The sequence below is a fragment of the Equus przewalskii genome, chromosome 26 (assembly GCF_037783145.1).
Source record: "Equus przewalskii isolate Varuska chromosome 26, EquPr2, whole genome shotgun sequence".
NCBI lineage: Eukaryota > Metazoa > Chordata > Mammalia > Perissodactyla > Equidae > Equus > Equus przewalskii.
Window position 1 is genome coordinate 26,372,071 of NC_091856.1, and position 18,455 is coordinate 26,390,525.

The following is an 18,455-nucleotide window of genomic DNA, read 5'->3' on the forward strand; positions in this document are numbered from 1 at the left end:
CCTCCACTTCCACAGAACCTTCCCCATATAAATAAATGGCACACTAATTCCACCCACTTTCACAGTCCATGTTTGATTTTTCTTTTTCCCTTGCATATTACATCTAGTTTATCAATGTATCTACACAGCTCTACTTACCATATGTCCCAAATCTGACCACCTACTTCTGGAGTAAGAGCCACTGTGAAAACTCTCCTTCAGTCTCCACTATCAGTGAAGTTTTATGGAGTGAAACAAAAGCTCAGATAGAATAATTCAGTCATTATAAATATCTAGCTGTTTATTATCACTGTAAGTTGAAAATTACAGGATACCATAAAATTATTACAATTTTAAGAGAGGTTTAGGCTACTCTACGGTTTCCTCAAAAATCATGCCTCTGTACAATGGTATTGTAACTCATTTTGATTTCTCTCTGAAGAAAAGTACCTGTCACACTATCATTAAAATGATCAAAGTTCTGCAGGCCATTCTGATTGGTAATAATTTGGCTTAGTAATCATCTATGCAACATATTAGATCTGAAAAATGAGAAGTTCTGGTTTGGTGATTTGAAAATATCTTTTCAGTTCCAATGCAAAGAGATTCTAGGTCAGTTGATGGAGACCAGAGCTATTCATTCATGAACTAACTTATTCTCAGATACAAACAAGAGGGAGACAACAAGGAAGATTATTCCACAGGAATGTTAACCATGCCAGTTCTTAGGAGTATAACCCCTATACTTGAGGCATTTTAAAGTTAGATCTTAACTCCTTGGGCTCAGGAGATGTGCTACCATTCTCTGTTTGCCTGGTAATCAGGTTGGAAGTTTCCCAAGATGCACAGTTTCCTGAAAAGCCTTTGCAGAGCTCCCTTAACCTCTTTGTTCCTCAGGCTATAGATAAGTGGGTTTAGCATAGGTGTAACTACTGTGTAAAAGATGGCAATCTGGTGATCCTGGTCCAAGTCATAGCTGGAAGATGGCCGGAGGTACATGCGGATCACAGAGCCATACAGGAGCAGCACAACCATGACGTGGGAGCTACAGGTGGACAGGGCTTTGTGCAGGACAGCAACTGAGTGCATGCGGACTATGGCAACCCCAATGCGGGCATAGGAACCTAAAATGAAGAAGAAGGGGCTGACCACCACAGCTACACCCTCAGTAAATATTAGCATTTCATTGACCACTGGCCGGGTGCAGGAGAGCTTCAGCAAGGGTGTGATGTCACAGAAGAAGTGGGTGACCTCATTGCCACAGAAGGTTAAGCGGGTGACCAGCACACTATAAAGAAGGCTGTTGAGGCTAACAACCACCCATGAGGTTAAGGTTATGCGTAGACAGAGGCGATGGCTGATGATGGCAGAGTATCTTAAGGGGTCACAGATGGCAGCACAGCGATCATAGGCCATGGCAGCCAGCAAGTGGCCTTCCATGCTGCCCACAGTCATAAAAAAGAAAAGCTGGATTATGCAGCAGTTAAAGGAGATGGTTCTATTCACAGGCAGCATGTGCACCAGCATCTGGGGAACAGTAATGGTTGTGAGAAATATGTCAATAAATGAAAGCTGGCTGAGCAGGAAATACATGGGAGTCTGAAGCTTGGAGTCCAAGAGAACAACAATTACTAACAGGGCGTTACCCATAACTGCCACCAGGTACATGGCAAGGACAATCCCAAAAATAATTGGCTGCATCTCTGGCCAACTTGCCAGGCCCAATAAAACAAATTCAGTTACTTCTGTTCTATTTCTAGTGGCCATAAAACATGATCTACATCACCTGCAAAAACAAAGATCAAATAATGCTCAAGTTTATTATGGGATAGTTTTTAGAAAATGTCTTCCCTTGCATAGACGTCCCTAGTTTCCAAAAGTAGTTTTTCTTTAATTCCTTCCCTTTGCCATTTTCTTTCTATCCATCTACTCACTCACCCACTCTTTAGTTTATTCCAGATTCACTTATGGACTTATTGCAAGATTGACTTGCAATCTCTCAATTTGATTGACACTAAGGACAGTAGGATAAATCACACATGATTTTATTAAATTCACTGTATAACAAGGAAGGCATCACTAAACACAGAATTTCTTTGGTGATTTCTATGTGCTAGAGAGCATATGAAATATCATACATCTGATCCTCACAACAATCTCATATAATAGAAACTACTTTTGATCTCCTATGAGAGGTGAGAAATCTAAAGCAAAGCGACTTACTCTGTTGAATGTCTTATAGGATCTGAGTGACAAAATCTAGACTCAACAGTCTATAGTTTTGCTGGACTTAAGCAACACACTTCACTGGTTGTCAGACTTGACAAGGGAGGGGAAAGATGTCAAGGCTCCAGCCAGATATCCAAGTCTCTACATCTCTGATGGGACACTGGAGTGAACATCTGCTCCTACATTTCTATGTCAAGAATCTCAAATTTGTTCTTTTATTAGGAGAGTTCTTGTTCCATTAAGTCAAGTGCACTTCCCTGAGATAAAAGTAGCAATGGTTAATATAATCATTAAAGTTATTAATGTTTAATTTTTAGTAAATAATATAATATTCCAGTGGATGGAATTCTCATGTCTTTTTGGCTCAGGATTTCTCTGTAGGCAGATCTATATGGTATGCTGAATAGGTAACTTCTAGAGGCTGCTAAATACATGAGGATATATTTTTTCATGAATGTGAGAAAAATAATTAAAATACTATAGTATAAGATAATATAATAAAAAGCAGAGATCTTTAACCGTAAGTTTTCTCACCTTCCTGTTTAGTTTTAACTCTTTTGGTGGTTCCTACCTCTATGATTCTAGATAACATGCTACTTATTATACATCTATGTACCAGTTTTATCCATTTAAGATATCTTTCAACTCTCTACTATGTAAGATGAAGTTTTATCTTGTTTACATTTTTCCCACTATTCTCTCTTCTTTTCCATGATCTTTTGATGATTATTGTAGTTCTTCAGTGAATTGCTTTTCTGCTTTTAAATGGTATACTTAAATCTATATTTCTGCATCAACTTCAGAGTCCACTTATCTTCCTCACTCCAACAACTTCCCAATCTTTGGAAAGCTGTACCTTGGTTTGTATATTGTCAATATTGAAAACATATAAATTATGATTTATAACCATAGTTAAGTCTTCCAGGTAAAAGCTGGACTTCAGTAAACAATATTTACGTTAGTATAATTATGTAAATATTTTCATGGTGGAGCCAAATGATGTGCTATTGTTTCATTTGTTCTTTGATGAATCCAGTGTTCCACCTGACTAAAGGAGAATATTCCTAACATTCAGATAAAGAAAACAACTATTTCAAGGACATACCTCTTGGTGCTTTCTTTACTCTAAAGATCATACATGGAGCTGCAGCTTAAAAGATAAAGAACCTTTACCTTTTCCAGTGTCTGTTCTTTTGTCTTTATTTCTTCCTATATCCTTCTCTGTGTTAGTAAATGCAGCTCAAACTATATGCTCTTGTGATCCTGTCACTCATCCAAGGCAGTGGCCAAATGGAGCTGTCTACATGAAGGTATAGATGAAGTTGAAAGAGACGAAGAGATGGGAAGGGAGAGAGATGAAATCAGTCCTTTCATGGGGAAAGGGTGAGAGAAAATGGTCTCCAAGAAGGAAAAAGTGGCAAAGAGTATAGATTCATCCATTCTGAGGCTAAGAATGTGGTAACATGGAGAGTCAACTATTTCCAAGCAAAGCAAAACTGTGTTTTTAAACTAATTATATGCAAAAAGAGTCATAAGCACTGGTAAAGCTCTTGTTGGCTGACTTCTTCAAGACTAGTGTCTATATCTTTCCTATTTTCCAATATCTCAACATTATTCTCATCAGAGCCTAAATTCCATGGATTCTATTAAGATAACTGTAAGGGATTAAAGATGCTCATGTTAGGGAATACAGAGAGAGGAGTAATGACAGAGAAGTCATTTAGGAGAGATATGAAGATGAACACATATACAGATTTGAATACCTCAAGATAGTAAACTAAATTGAACTCTGGGTGAAGAATAAAAACAGAAAAAAAGAATACCTGCAATGAGAAAGAAAAGTGTCTTAGATTTCTGAGTGCCCACCTGGTGCTTCAGGGGCATTTAGAGTCACAGAGAAGGGAGAGAGCCAGAGTGTCAAGCTCTAATCCTACTTATTCATGACTTTTCCTTTGATGAAAGCACCAAGGTACATATAAGTCTTCATTGTTTTATCAATAACTAAATGTTAGGAATATGTTCTACTTAACACATTCTTGGTATAAATTCTATTTCTAGTCTGTTCCCCTGTTTTGATGAATCACAAAAGTAGAATCTGAGGTGGGTAATTCACACCTCTTTTTCTCTGTCTCAAGAATATATCTTCAAAACTCTCACAAAATAAATTACATCTTCAGGAAAACATTTCTTGCACCTCAGAACTGTGAAATGGCTCTCCATTCCCTCTCTGATTGTGTGACTATACTCTCCATCTAAGCCCTCATATTTTCACTCCAAAACATATCTTTCTGTGTTACAATTGACAACTCCTCCATCCCATTGCTTCTTTTGGCTATAATATTTGCACCTCATTCTATTATTTGGTGTTCTTGGTACCAACATTGCACACTATTTTCTATAAGGGAATTACAATTTCTTAATTTTGAATCCCTTTCTATTTACTACTAGGACAGAGTGTAACCTTTTCCTCACCTTTTCTCTCTATCTAACGTATACTCAAGTTAGAAAGTCTGGGTAGAGTTACATTCTCTCTTTGCCACATTCTCACAAAATTAGGGATTTTATTTTTGTCATTTTTTGTAAAAACCTTCCTATAAGAAAGCTCATTCCAATGAGGCAGGCTTACTTACATGTACTCACTCTGGGACTCTACCAACCCCATGAGGCTCCAATTATGTTCATATGAAATATTATTAGAATGAGATGAGCCCTTCTACCTTCTTTTATCAAGTGGGACTGTAGATCAGGAGTCTCATCCTTCTCTTTCCTGATACCTAGATCTCATTAAGGCAAAAACCATAACGTTTCTGAAAACAATTTGTGTCTGTAGGGAAGATCTACCTTTGGGGTACAACGTAGCCTTACATCATGTCAACAACTGGGCAAGAAGAAACTCCAAGAGGAAATCAATTCCCATTTCCTCATTCCAAGAAGGCATCTTTTCTAACCTCTCCTTTCTGTAATTATTAAGTGTTTGCTATTAATCTAAACATCTTGACCCAGCTGAATTAGTTGCAAGGCATGAGGCTTTATGACATAGCAGTAGTACAACTCTGACTGTTGTCTTGTTTCCATTCTACTATCTAATGACTTTCTCATTTCTTGCCTCAGTCAATTGCATCCTTCTGCTGGATTTCACCTAGCCATTTTGCTCATCTATTTTATAACTATCATCCACAGATCACTTAAACAAGTTTTGAGTCTAAATGAAACAGCAGGAGGTGGAGCACTATATTGAAAAATCTGATATTATATGCAAATTTGAGTGATTCTTTGTCTCACTTTAAAATATAATAATAATTACATATGGCTTATTGATACAGAGTACATATTGTGGAAATTAACGAAAATTGGAAATATATCAGTAATTTCCACCATGGACCTTCACAGAAGAAACTCACTCACAAGCCAGAAAACCAAACTACTACTTGGTAAATATGATCAAATCAGACACAAAGAAATTTTAATTGATCAAAATGTAATCAATTTTCTCAAAAATGTAAAACATTTATTTTTGTTTGCAGAGGATCTATTTCATTTTCTAACAAATCTACTTACTTTGGGGAAGTCACTTCTTCCCCCAAGGGATACAAGCTTATGGGATTGTCAAATGCCCTCCCACCCCAGACTTTGAGGTAGGAGATAAAGGGACTGAAAATGATTGGGTGTGACTCATTTCTACCCACCTCACTCTAAGCAGACAGTCCTGGATTTTAGGCTGTTTTTACTCCTTTCATATGACTCCTTGCCCCTGCCCATCTACATACATATCTGCTTTAATTACTGCTATAAAGAATAGACATAGACATTGAACACCTTCTAATTTCACCAAAAAAGTAGTACAACCTGACATTACATCTCCCACTGATGGAAGAACACAACACCACCTATGAAGTAGTCTCCTCTTTCTAAAAGTCAAACGTGAATCTGATCAATCAGCTTCTACATTCTATTTCCAACTTATGGAAAATACAGAGCACAGAGAAACATGTTAAACTATAATATATTAATAAAATCAGACAAATCCAGACTGTAGAGAATTCCACAGACAAATTACACGATGACTTCCATAAATAAATTGCATGAGACAGAGCAGAGTGGGGAGATAGAGAGACAAGAAGAGGAGGAAAAGAGAAAGAGATAGAGAAGAAAGAGACTGAAAAGACTAAACAACCAACCATAACGAGTGAATCTTATTGGAGTCCCAATTTTTAAAAACTATAAAAACATTTTATTATACTCATGAAACAATTGAAAATTTCAATACTGAGCATTTGATGATATTAAAATATATATTTTTCTAAATTTCAGGTATGATAATGGCATTGAGATTGTGTTTTTTAAAAAGTCCTTATTCTTTGAAGATTGGCATTGAAATATATATTGATGAAATTTTTTGACATCTGGGATTTGTTTCAAGGCAATAAGGAGAAGAGTGGGCAGAAGTAGAGATGATAAAATATCTTCAATGAATTGACAATGAAGCTGAGTAATGAATAATATTCTGTTCTGGTTATTTGTATCAGAAATATCCCTTAATTAGAAATATCAGAATAAGCTTATTTCTTAAAAAAGCATGGCATGTACAGAGGTAATATATTAGTCACAGTACTCCAGAAAAAAATCAATAGGATAGATAACAGATAGTTAGGTAGGTAGATAGACAGGAAGATATTTAGGAATTGGCTCACATGAGTATAGAGGCTGAGGAATCCTGCGATGTACTATCTGCAAGACTGGATACCCAGGAAAGCCAATGGTAGAAATCAATCCACGTATGAAAGCCTGAAAACCAGGGTAGTCAATGGTGTAAATCCCAGACCAGAGGCAGGAGAAAATGAGATGAGGTGTCCCAGCTCAAGCAGTGAGGCAGAAAAATGGGGCAACTTCCTCCCTCTTCCATCTTTTTTCCATTCAGGCTTTCAACATACTGGATGATGTTTGCCACACTGGGGAGGACAATCTGCTTTATTGAGTCTACCAATTCAAATGCTAGTCACATGCAAAAACAGCCTCACAGACACATCCAGAAGCAATGTTTAATCTGGCTACCCTTTAGCCAGTCAAAGTAACACATGAAATTAACTATCATAGGCAACAAAAATATTTCTTCAATATGTAGCATTCACAAAAAACAAACTACCAATTATGCACTAAGAGAAAATTACTTAACAAAGAACTCTAGTTCAATCACATAGTAAGTCAAATGAAATAACTCAGTGGGGAGATGGGTGAGGTTGCACTGAGAAGCAAGCGATTTAGACTGGGAGGCCTTGAATGCCAACAGAGCCATTTGGAGCAAAAAGGACCTTGAGAGATTTCAGCAGAAAATGACAGAATAGGAAACTCCAGTCCCTCAATAGAAACATCAAAAAACACTGTAAGAATCAACCTTATCAGAACTCTGGAAGATAGATAAAGGTTTATACCAACAAAAAGAACACATAGCCAGGAGAAAAGTCACTGAAACAGGATATAAGATCTTTGTGGAATTTTAAATTACCCATCCCAAACCCCTAGTTGGTCTTGGTCACAAGAGCTTGCATTCCCACAGCAAATACCTGGTTCTGAAGGGAGAAGTGTGAACTTTGTTCCCAAGGAAATGTGTTTGTGTTGACCTGACTGAGTTTTCCCAAAGGACTGCCACAGGAAATTCCATTTGCTTTATCTGATTTGGATCTCCATCAGTGTATGAACACTAGGAGGTCCTCAAAAAAGAAGGAAAGCCAGTGAACAAGTTCTCCCACAGGGGAAAAATAACAGTTGGGGCAAGCAATATACACAATGAATGGTTCAGATTAAAAGCCAGAAAGTAAGATTGGCAGGAGGCAGAGGAAGGGAGAAATATGAACTTTTAAAGCTACCACACACGCAAGGAACTTAGAAAAAGATATGCATGCCTAGGGAGACAGACATGCTCAGAAAAGATCTAAGAAGTCATAAACTTCCACCTCTTGCTTGGACTCAGAGCACCCAGGAAGTACCAGCTAAGGCAGAGTTGTAAATAGCCTGGCTAAGTGTTGAAGTAGTGTACTAAAACAAAGCCAATATTCGGAGACCTGGGAAGTAATTTTTTTTTCCTTTTCCTTCTTTTTTTACAAATCATAATATTCAAAATGTCAAGTTTACAACAAAAAATTACAAGGAATAGAGATAAAAAAGAAAACACATTATTACATGTAAGAAAAAGAAATTGCAGAAACTATTCCAGAGGAAAAACAGACACTGAACTTACTAGGCTAAGACTATAGGTCAATTGTCTTAAATATGTTTAAAGAGCTAAAGGAAATGATGGACAAAGAAGTAAAGGAAACCAAGAAATGACTTCTCACCAAACAGAGAATAACAATAAAGAGATAGAATTATAAAAAGCAAATGCATAGAAATCCTAAAAATCCACACCAGAAAGCTGTAAGAACTAATAAAGAAACAGCGTTAATAAGCCTCAGAAAAGATCTTGAAAAGAATTCAAGATCAATATGAAAAATAGGCTGTATTATATATATTATATTATATTATATACATATTAGAAATTAATAATCTGGAAGGGAATTAAGAAAATAATTTTATTTCAATAGCTTCGAAAAGAATAAAATACTTTGGAGTAAATTTAACTACTTGTACACTAAAAACTACAGAACATGGCTGAAATAAATTAAAGAAGACCTTAATAAATGGAAATATAGCCTAAGTAATGGATTGGGAGACATAATACTGTTAAAATGACAAGACACCAAAAAATGTTCTACAGATTCAGTGCAATCTCTATCAAAATCCCAATGGACTATTTTGTAGAAATGGAAAAAGCAATTCTAATATTTATTTGTAATTGCTAGGAACCATGAGTACACTAAACAATCTCAAAAAAAAGAACAAATTTGGAGGATTCATGTGTCCCTATTTTAATACTTATTACAAAGCTACAGCAATCAAAAGAATGTGGTACTGGCAAAAATATAAACATATAGATCAATGGGATATAGTTGAGAGTCCAGAAATAAACCCATTTATCTTTGTCAATTAGTTTTTAACAAAGGAATGAAGAACATTCAGTGGTGAAAAGATAGTCTCTCTAACAAATGGTGTTGGGAAAACTGGATAACCACATACAGAAAAACGAAACTGAATGCCTATCTTACACCATACACAAAAATTAGTTCAAATTGGATTAAAGACTTAAGCATAAGGCCTGATACCACAAAATTCCAAGGAAAAGTAGGGAATAAGCTCTTCAACATTGGTCTGGACAATAATTTTCTGGATATGACACCAAAAGCTCAAACAACAAAAGCAAAAATCAAGTTGGACTACATCAAACTAAAAAGCTCTGTACAGCAAAAAGAAATAATGAAAAGCTAACCTAAGGAATGGGAGAAAAACTTGCAGGCCATGTATACGATAAGGGGCTAATATCCAAAAGATATAAGGAACTGACCCAACTCGACAACAGCAACAAAAAAGTCCGATTAAAAATGGGCAGAGGTATTGAATGGACGTTTTTCCAAAGAAGACATCTAAATAGCCAACAAGTACATGAAAAGGTGCTCAACATCACTAATCATCAGGGAAATGCAAATCAAAAACACAATGAAATATCACCACACACCTTTTAGAGTGACTGTCATCAAAAAGGCAAATGTTGGCAATGACATGTAGATAAGGGAACCCTTGGGAATTGATGGTGAAAATGTAAATTGATCCAGACACTATGAAATACAGTATGGAGGTTCCACAAAAAATGAAAAATACAACTAACATATGATCCAGAAATCTCATTTCTGCATATATCCAAAGGAAATGAAAGCAGGATTTCAAAAAGATATCTGCACTTCCATGCTTATTGCAGCATCATTCACAAGAGCCAAGATATAGAAACAATCTAAGTGTCTGTCAGTGCATGAACGGATAAAGATGATGTGGCATACAATGAAATATTATTCATCCATGAGAAAGAAGGAAATCCTGCCATTTGTGACAACATTGATTAAACTTGAGGACATTACGCTAGGTGAAATAAGTCAGACAAAGAAAGACAAATACTATGATATCACTTGTACATGGAATCTAGAAAAGCTGAACTCATAAAAGCAGAGAGTAGAATGACATTTACCAGGGGTCAGAGAGTGGGAGAATCGGGGAGATGTGGTTTAAGGGTACAAACCTGCAACTTGTAGATAAATAAATCCTGGAGATTTAATGCACAGCATAGTGAATTATATATAAACTTCAAAGTTGATAAGAGACTGGATCTTTATTGTTCCTACCACAAATAAGAAATGATGTTATGTGATGTGATAGAGATGTTAGCTAATGCTTCAGTGGCAATCATTTTGCAATATATAAATGTACCGAAGTTACCCATTGGACACCTTAAACTTACATGATGCTATACGTCAGTTATATCTCAGTAAATTTTTTAAAAAATTGTCATTGTAAATCCCTTAAGAGCTAACAAAATATAAGTCAATGTTCAGCTCCCAAAATGCTAAGCCAACTGTTCTCTCCATTGTTGAAATAATTCACTGTTCTTTCTTTTATGCAGCGATGCATTTAGCTTATATTTTCTTGATATACTTCATTTGAAAAATGTAAATTGAAATTCATTTAAGATATAGAAAATCAAATTCACATGCATCAGAATAAGATATTCACACTATGAGATACCTATGGAAACTGGGGCTCACATATAGACTAGCAAATTCATGGCTCTCTACACTTTCACTTCTGGGCATATATTTGCTCACTGAGTGGAACAGATATGAAGTTGTCACCCCTATTTACTCAGTGTTCTCTTCCACTAACTTTCTGATATACACCAATATGCTTCCCACAAGCAAGCACACCAAGTTAAATGTGACTTGAATTAACTTCACTGTGTCTGATTTAGTTCAGAATTTCATAATAATATTCTCATATTTTTTGAAAACTCTGGAATTAAAGCTACCCAGGCCTAGTGACTCATTTATGTCCACTTTGATAACTGAGGATAAATGGCCTGAAGAGCAGTTCCAGGGGAATGCTGATGGGGAAGCTCTGAGAACATGTGGCATGCATGTGGAATGTTCCCAGCATTGTCGGAGCACTGCATCAAAAAGAGTCATATCTGGAGTTCCATAAGTTGTCCAGGCCATCCCTCCCTCTCATCTCTCCAAAACCCTCTGTGCTTAAATCTGACCACTTCTTTCCTCACAATCAATATGGCTTTTAGCCAGGCTAATCATTAGTCCATTCTCCCCAGTCCAAGCAGCCCACGGAGTGCACTCTTGACATCCTTGTTGCGGAGGCTATACACAAAAGGGTTGGCCAAAGGTGTAATGGTGGTGTACATCACAGAAGCCACCATATCCTGATCCTGAGAGTTCTGGTAAGGAGGCTGGAAGTAGACCCAAATGATGGTGCCATAGAGGAAGCCAACCATGGTGAGGTGGGATCCACAGGTGAAGAAAGCATGGCGGCGACCAGCAGCTGAAGGCAAATGTAAGATGGTGGCCCCAATGAAGACATAGGAGAGTACAATGAGGGCACAGGGGCCTATCATGAGGAAGTGACCCTCCAAGAATATGACCAACTCATTGGAATGTATGTCAGAGCAAGAGGCTCACAGAAGTGGTTGGTGGTCACAAAAAAAGTGAGGAAGATTAACATGGCCCTCAGCATCCCCAGCCCAGTAAAGAGGCAAGAGGAGTCCCATGTGCAGCATGGTGTGCACTGTGGACACCACCCAGCACAAAGCCAGTAAGCGAGCACAGAGTTGGCGATTAATCACTGAATGGTAATGCAGAGGGTCATAGATGGCCACATAACGATCCAGAGCCATGACAGAAATAACAAGTGTATCTGTAACTCCAAATACATAGAAAAAAAAAGAAGTGGGCCAAAGAGCGTGCAGCAGGAATGGCTGGATAATTAGAGACCAGATGGGCCAGCAACTGGGGCAGGATGACTGTGGACAGCCCCATGTCTATCACGGAAAGACCACAGAGCAGATAGTACATAGGTGAATGGAGCCTGGAGTCCCGGGAGATAAGTAACACTAGAGTCACGTTCCCCACTATAGTGGACAGGTAAATAGCCAGGAACAGGAGAAAAAGGAAAGCTGGGGGGACTCTAGTTCTTGAGAATCCAAGGAGCAAGAATACAGGAGAATGTGAAGCATTAGGAGCACAGCCCATGATGAGTGACAATGAGCCTGCCTGGAAAAGTTTGAATCAAAAGTCAAGTCATAGGTCATAGGTAAGGGATCATAGCAATTCTAGTTAATTTATTTATGTTGTTAAAACTCCTTAAAGGCTTAAATTTGTCTCTATCACTATGGTCCTTCCTCAAGATATATGACCTTATCTCCTTAATTTATTATGGTATATTCTCCCTTATTTAGTCCTTTACACTCACACTAGTAGCTCCTTTCAGGTAATCTATAAACTCTGATAAAGGCCTTCCTACAGGTATAAACCCTCCATTCAATACTGTCATTTCATCCAACTACTGCTTATTTCCTTCCTGAAAAATGTCATGAAAAAATTCCTATACTTACTCTCTCTGGTGCTTCATCATCCATTCACACCTCATTCCACTGCAGTCCTCATCATTTACTCCATCTGAACCTTTAAGGAACATAATGTACCAGTTAATACGTAACATTTAAAGAAATGTCTCTTTATAAATAGTTAATTTTTATAGTGAATTTGGTTCAGTTGTCATGAAATAACTTGCTTTTCCTTCTCTTCCATTTAGTTGGTTAATGGGAATATTATCATCACTCATTTGCTTACCCAAACACCAAACCGGGGGGTAATCTCTCCCTCCTCTCCCTATATTCAATAATTCCTTTACTTCTACAGTTTTCTTTGTATTCATCCTTTTCTCAGTCCACGATCTCTATTTAAGCTTCAGTATCTCTGACCACTACTACTTTCATAAACTCATTACAGTTTCTCTGTTTATCTTCCCTGCTAGATCTTCCATACTGATACCAGAGAAAACTTTCAACATGTTTAAAGAGTCAGGGGCTTCAGAATAAAATCCAAATTGCTCGATCTGGCTTGTAAGGAATTTTCATTGTCAGTGCATAACCTATCTTACCAGGTTTATGCTGAGTCACCTACCCACTGTTTTTAAAACAAGACAGTTTTTTCTTAGTTGCGTGAACATGGTAAGCTCTCAGATTCTTGTATATCTTCCCACGTTATTTTGAGAACTTCAGCTTCCTGAAATATGAGGTAATAACTAACACTTTCCCACTCAAAAAGATAGAAATTTAGAGAAAATACAATAATCATCCTCTTAAATTCATAAGAGTGAAAACTGTTAGACGCTTAGGTGTGTATGTTTATGTATATACACAGACATATATGCATATATATACATTCACACATGTGTGCATACATACATATATTCACCAATGATTTCCTAATACCTAGCATTGAGCTTGTAAGTTAGTGAATGATCATTAAATATCTGTTGAATAAATGAAATAGATTTTCTATTAAATGCCAATAGTCTAAAAGTTAATAGAAAAGGATTTGGAGTCAGAATTACCTGGAGTCTAACTCCATATCTGACACTTATTAGCTATGTGATACTGGACAAGTTATGTTTTTTCATCTGTCAAATGGTGATAACATGGTATTTATCTCTTAAAGTAGTGAAGATAGAAGGAGAAAACCTTCCATTAAAACAGTGTTTTGGGGAGTGACATCAGCAAAGTGGCAGAGTGAGCTGTTCCCTTTCTCTCTCTCCCTTTGAACTACAACTAAATGGACAATCATTGACCAATGGAGGAAACCCTCACAGCACAAAAGGATGCCTGAGAGACCCACACAGCTATACAACAGAAGGTGCATCTATTGTCCCTCTGGGAAGTGGTACAGAGAGGTGAGCACTTCCCTGCCCTTCCCTGGAAGCCCCATGCATGTGCACAAATGATTTCCTGGATGGCATGAGTGCTCATAGTTCCACTTCACCCTGAGAGTGGGAATGTGCCTTGGGGTGACTGTAGGAATAAGCAGAGGGAGCCCTTAGCCCACTCAGGATTGCTTTCCTGGTGGTAGGAGAGCCCACCATGATGCTGCAGCCCAAAGGATTGGCCCAGGCTTAGTCCCTGTGAGAAAGTCCTGCTCACCAAGCACAGTAGCCCATGCAACCACAAGAACAAGTCGTGGCAGATCGACTCAGTGGGGCAAATGCAGTCCAGGCCTGTGTGAGTGCCCATGGTATCACTGTGCCCTGAAAGTTGGAATGCATCTCAGGCTGATTGTAGGAAGGGGCAGCAGCAGCCCTTAGCCCACTCTGGATTGCTTTTCTGGCAGTATAAGAGCCCATCATGCTGCTTCAGCCCCAGAGAGTGGCCCAGCCTCAGACCTCACAGGGAAGCCATAGCCACCAAGCACAGTTGCCAGGGTGAACATAAGAAGAGGCAGAAGCAGATTTACACAAATGCCTGAATGCTCTCCTGGCCCTTGCAAGTGCCCATAGTACCTCCACAATTTTCAGCAGATAGAATGGAATCAGAAACATAGCTCCTGTTTCCTCCAAGTAGTTGCAGGTGGAATATGTAACTTAATACTATGACAAATGCACTGAAAAAGATTAGTTCATCAAACACCATGAGAAACTACAGCAACAATTCAGACCAGAAGGAAAATGACATTCTCTAGACAAAACCTGAAAGCAGAGAAATGTACAATCTAAATGACAGAGATTTCAAAATAGCTGTCAGAAGATACCCAATGAACTACAAGAAAACTAAGAAAGATGCTTCAGTGAGTACACAAATAAAATTAATGAGAAGAAAGAAATACTTCACTAAAGAGATTGAAACTATTCTTAAAAAAACAAGCAGAAATTCTGGCTATGAAGAACACAATTAATGAGATAAAAATAATCCAGAACTCAAAAAATAGAACTGATGTTATGGAGGAAAAATTAACGATTTATAGGGTAGACATATAGAAATGCTACAAGTGGGGGAGGAGAGAGCTAAGATTTTTAAAAAATGAAGGAATTCTTCAAGAAATATCCAACTCAGTTAGGAAAAGCAACATGAAGATTATAGGTATTCAAGAGGGAGAAGGGAAGCAGAGAGTTTGTTCAAAGAAATAATAGCTGAGAACTTCCCAAACCTGGGAAACACACCAGATTTACAAATATGTAAAGAAAATAGAACACATAATTACATCAATGTTAACAATCTTCTCTAAGGCATATAATAGTAAAACTGGCAAAAGTAAATGACAAAGAAAAAGTACTAAACACAGCAAGACAAGAAAACCACCTGAAAAAGAACCCCTATCAGACTTTCAGCAGATTTCTCACCAGACACCTTACAGGATAGCAGAGAGTTGAATTGTATATTCAAAATACTGAAAGACAAAACCTTTCATCAAAGAACACTCTATTCAGAGAAACTATCCTTCAGATACGATGGAGAAATAAAAACTTTCCCAGGTAAACAAAAGTTGAGGAAGTGTATCTCCACTAGATCTCCGCTAGAGAAAATGATAACAGATACCCTCATATCTGAAACAAAAAGGCCAACATCTATAAAGCTATAAGCAAGGAGATAAATAGAGAGACATAATCAGAAAACTGCCATTCTCTTTTAGAACACGGAAGTAAATAACAAATTATAAGTTAAAAGGCAAAGGGAAGGAAAACATCAAAACTAATTATAAACACTTCATCTTAGTCACAAATTCACAACACAAAACAGAATAATTTGTTACAACAATAACTCGGAAAGGGATGAAACCTGCTTAGGCTAATGGAGACAACAGGCTATCAGAAAACAGACGATCTCATCTACGAGATCTTTTATACAAACCTCACAGTAACCACTAAACAAAATATCAGCACAGAGACACAAATGATAAACAAAAAGAAAACTGAGAAAATCATCACAGAAATCCACAAAACAGAAATGGCAGTCAGAAATACAAATGAAGAGCAACAATAGAAACAGACAACTGGAAAACAAAAGATAAAATGGCAGTAATAAGCCTTTAAATATCAATAATAATTCTAAATGTAAATGGATTGAATTCTCCAACCAACACACAGAGTAGCCAGATGGATTAAAAAATAAGACCCAACAATATGCTGCCTTCAGGAAACACATCTCAGATCTAAAGATAAATATAGACTCAAAGTGAAGGGATGGAAGATGATTCCAAGTAAATGGTAAACAAAAGAAAGAAGGTGTTTCCATACTTAAATCTGACAAAACAGACTTCAAGATAAAGAAGACAACAAGAGACAAAGAGGACTATATATAATGATAACAGTGACATTCCACCAAGAGGAAAATCCACTTATGAAAATATATGCCCCTAACAGAGCAGCACCAAAGTATATAAAGCATCTATTAAAAGATTTAAACAGAGAAATTAACAGCAACATATTAATAGTAGGGGAACTCAACACCCCACTTACATAAGTGGAGAGATCATTCAGACAGAATGTCAACAAGGAAGTAGTGAATTTAAATGAAACACGTGATCAGATGGATTTAATAAATCTATGTAAAACATTCCAGCAAAAATAGCAAATTATGCATTCTTCTTAAGTGTACATGGATCATCCTCAAAGGTAGACCATGTGTTTGGAAACAAGGCTAGCCTCGATAAATTTAAGAAGATTGAAATCATCTCAAGCATCTTTTATGATCACAATGTTATGATGTTAGAAATAAACTAAAAGAAAAACTTGCAAAAGTCACTAATATATGGAAACTAAATAATACGCTACTGAACAATCATTGGATCAATAAATAAATCAAAGTAGAAAATTAAAAATACCTGGAGAAAAAAAATACAACATAGCAACTCTTCTGGGATACAGAAAAAGCGGTTATAAACAGAAATTCATAGCAATACAGGCCCACCTCAACAAACAAGAAAAATCTCTAAGCTTAAATTGGACCTAACAGAACTAGAAAAAGAAGAACAAACAAAGCCCAAAGTCAACAGAAGGTGGGAAATAATAAAAAATAGATCAGGAATAAATGAAAGAGAGACTGAAAAAAAAAAAAACAGTAGAAAGGATCAATGAAACTAAGAGCTGGATCTTTGAGAAGATAAACAAAATTGACAAACCATTAGCAAGACTTACCAAGAAAAAAGAGAGAAGGCCCAGATAAATAAAATCCAAAATGAAAGAGGAGACATTAAAACAGATACTGAAGAAATACAAAGGATTATAAGAGTACTGTGGAAAACAATATATATCCACAAATTGGATAAGCTAGGACAAATGCATAATTTCTTAGACTAATACAACCTCAAAAAACTAAATCTATAAGACATAGGAAATCTGAATAGACAAATCACAGGTAAAGAAATTGAAATAGCAAAAAACCAAAACAAAAAACTCCCCCCCCCCCAAAAAAAAATGTCCAGGACCAGATGACTTCTCTGGAAAATTCATGCTATACCAAACATTCAAAGAATATTGACTACCTATCCTTCTCAAATTACTCCAAGTAATTAAACAAGATGGAATGCTGCCTAACTCATTCTATGTTGCCAAAATTATGCTGATACCAAAACCAGGCAAGAATAACACAAAAAAGGAAAATTACAGGCCAATATTGCTGATGAACATTGATGCAAAAATCCTCAACAAAATACCAGAAAACTGAACATAGCAATACATTAAAAGAATCATACACCTGGTCAAGTGAGATTTATTCCAAGGATGCAGGGACGGTTCAACATCTGAAACTCAATCAACGTGATATGCCACATTAACAAAATGAGGAATAAAAAATCACACTATGACCTCAACAGATGCAGAGAAAGCATTTGACAAGATCCAACATCCATTTTTGATAAAAACTCAACAAAATGGGTATACAAGGAAAGTACCTCAACATAATAAAGGCCATATATGACCAACTCACAGAGAACATCATACTCAATGGTGGAAAATTGAAAGCCATCCCTCTGAGAACAGGAACAAGATAATGGTGCCCACTCTTGCCACTCCTATTCAACATAGTACTGGAGGATTTTGCCAGAGCAATTAAGCAAGAAAAAGAAATAAAAGGAATCCAAATTGGAAAAGAAGAAAAAAACTCTTGCTGGTTGCAGATAACGTGATTCTATACATTGAAAACCCTAAAGAATCCATCAGAAAACTATTAGACATAATCAAAAACTACAAAAAAGTTGCAGGGTACAAAATCAACCTACACAAATCAGTTGTGTTTCTATGAACTGGCAGAAAGAGAACTCAAGAATGCAATCCCA

At 36.9% G+C, this 18,455-nt stretch overlaps 1 protein-coding gene and 1 pseudogene across 1 annotated transcript; both read right to left on the bottom strand.

The window, feature by feature from the left end:
* Positions 1–774: 774 nt before the first annotated feature.
* LOC103555892 (olfactory receptor 1J4-like) lies at positions 775–1,746 on the bottom strand. The gene has a single exon (XM_008527705.2). The coding sequence runs from the start codon at positions 1,744–1,746 to the stop codon at positions 775–777; it is 972 nt and encodes a 323-aa protein (XP_008525927.2).
* Positions 1,747–11,428: 9,682 nt separating this feature from the next.
* LOC103555877 (olfactory receptor 1B1-like) lies at positions 11,429–12,380 on the bottom strand (annotated as a pseudogene).
* Between the last annotated feature and the right edge of the window lie 6,075 nt (positions 12,381–18,455).

Excerpts from the sequence above, each read along its gene's own strand:
- LOC103555892 (XM_008527705.2), bottom strand. The coding sequence starts at position 1,746 with ATGGCCACTAGAAATAGAACAGAAGTAACTGAATTTGTTTTATTGGGC.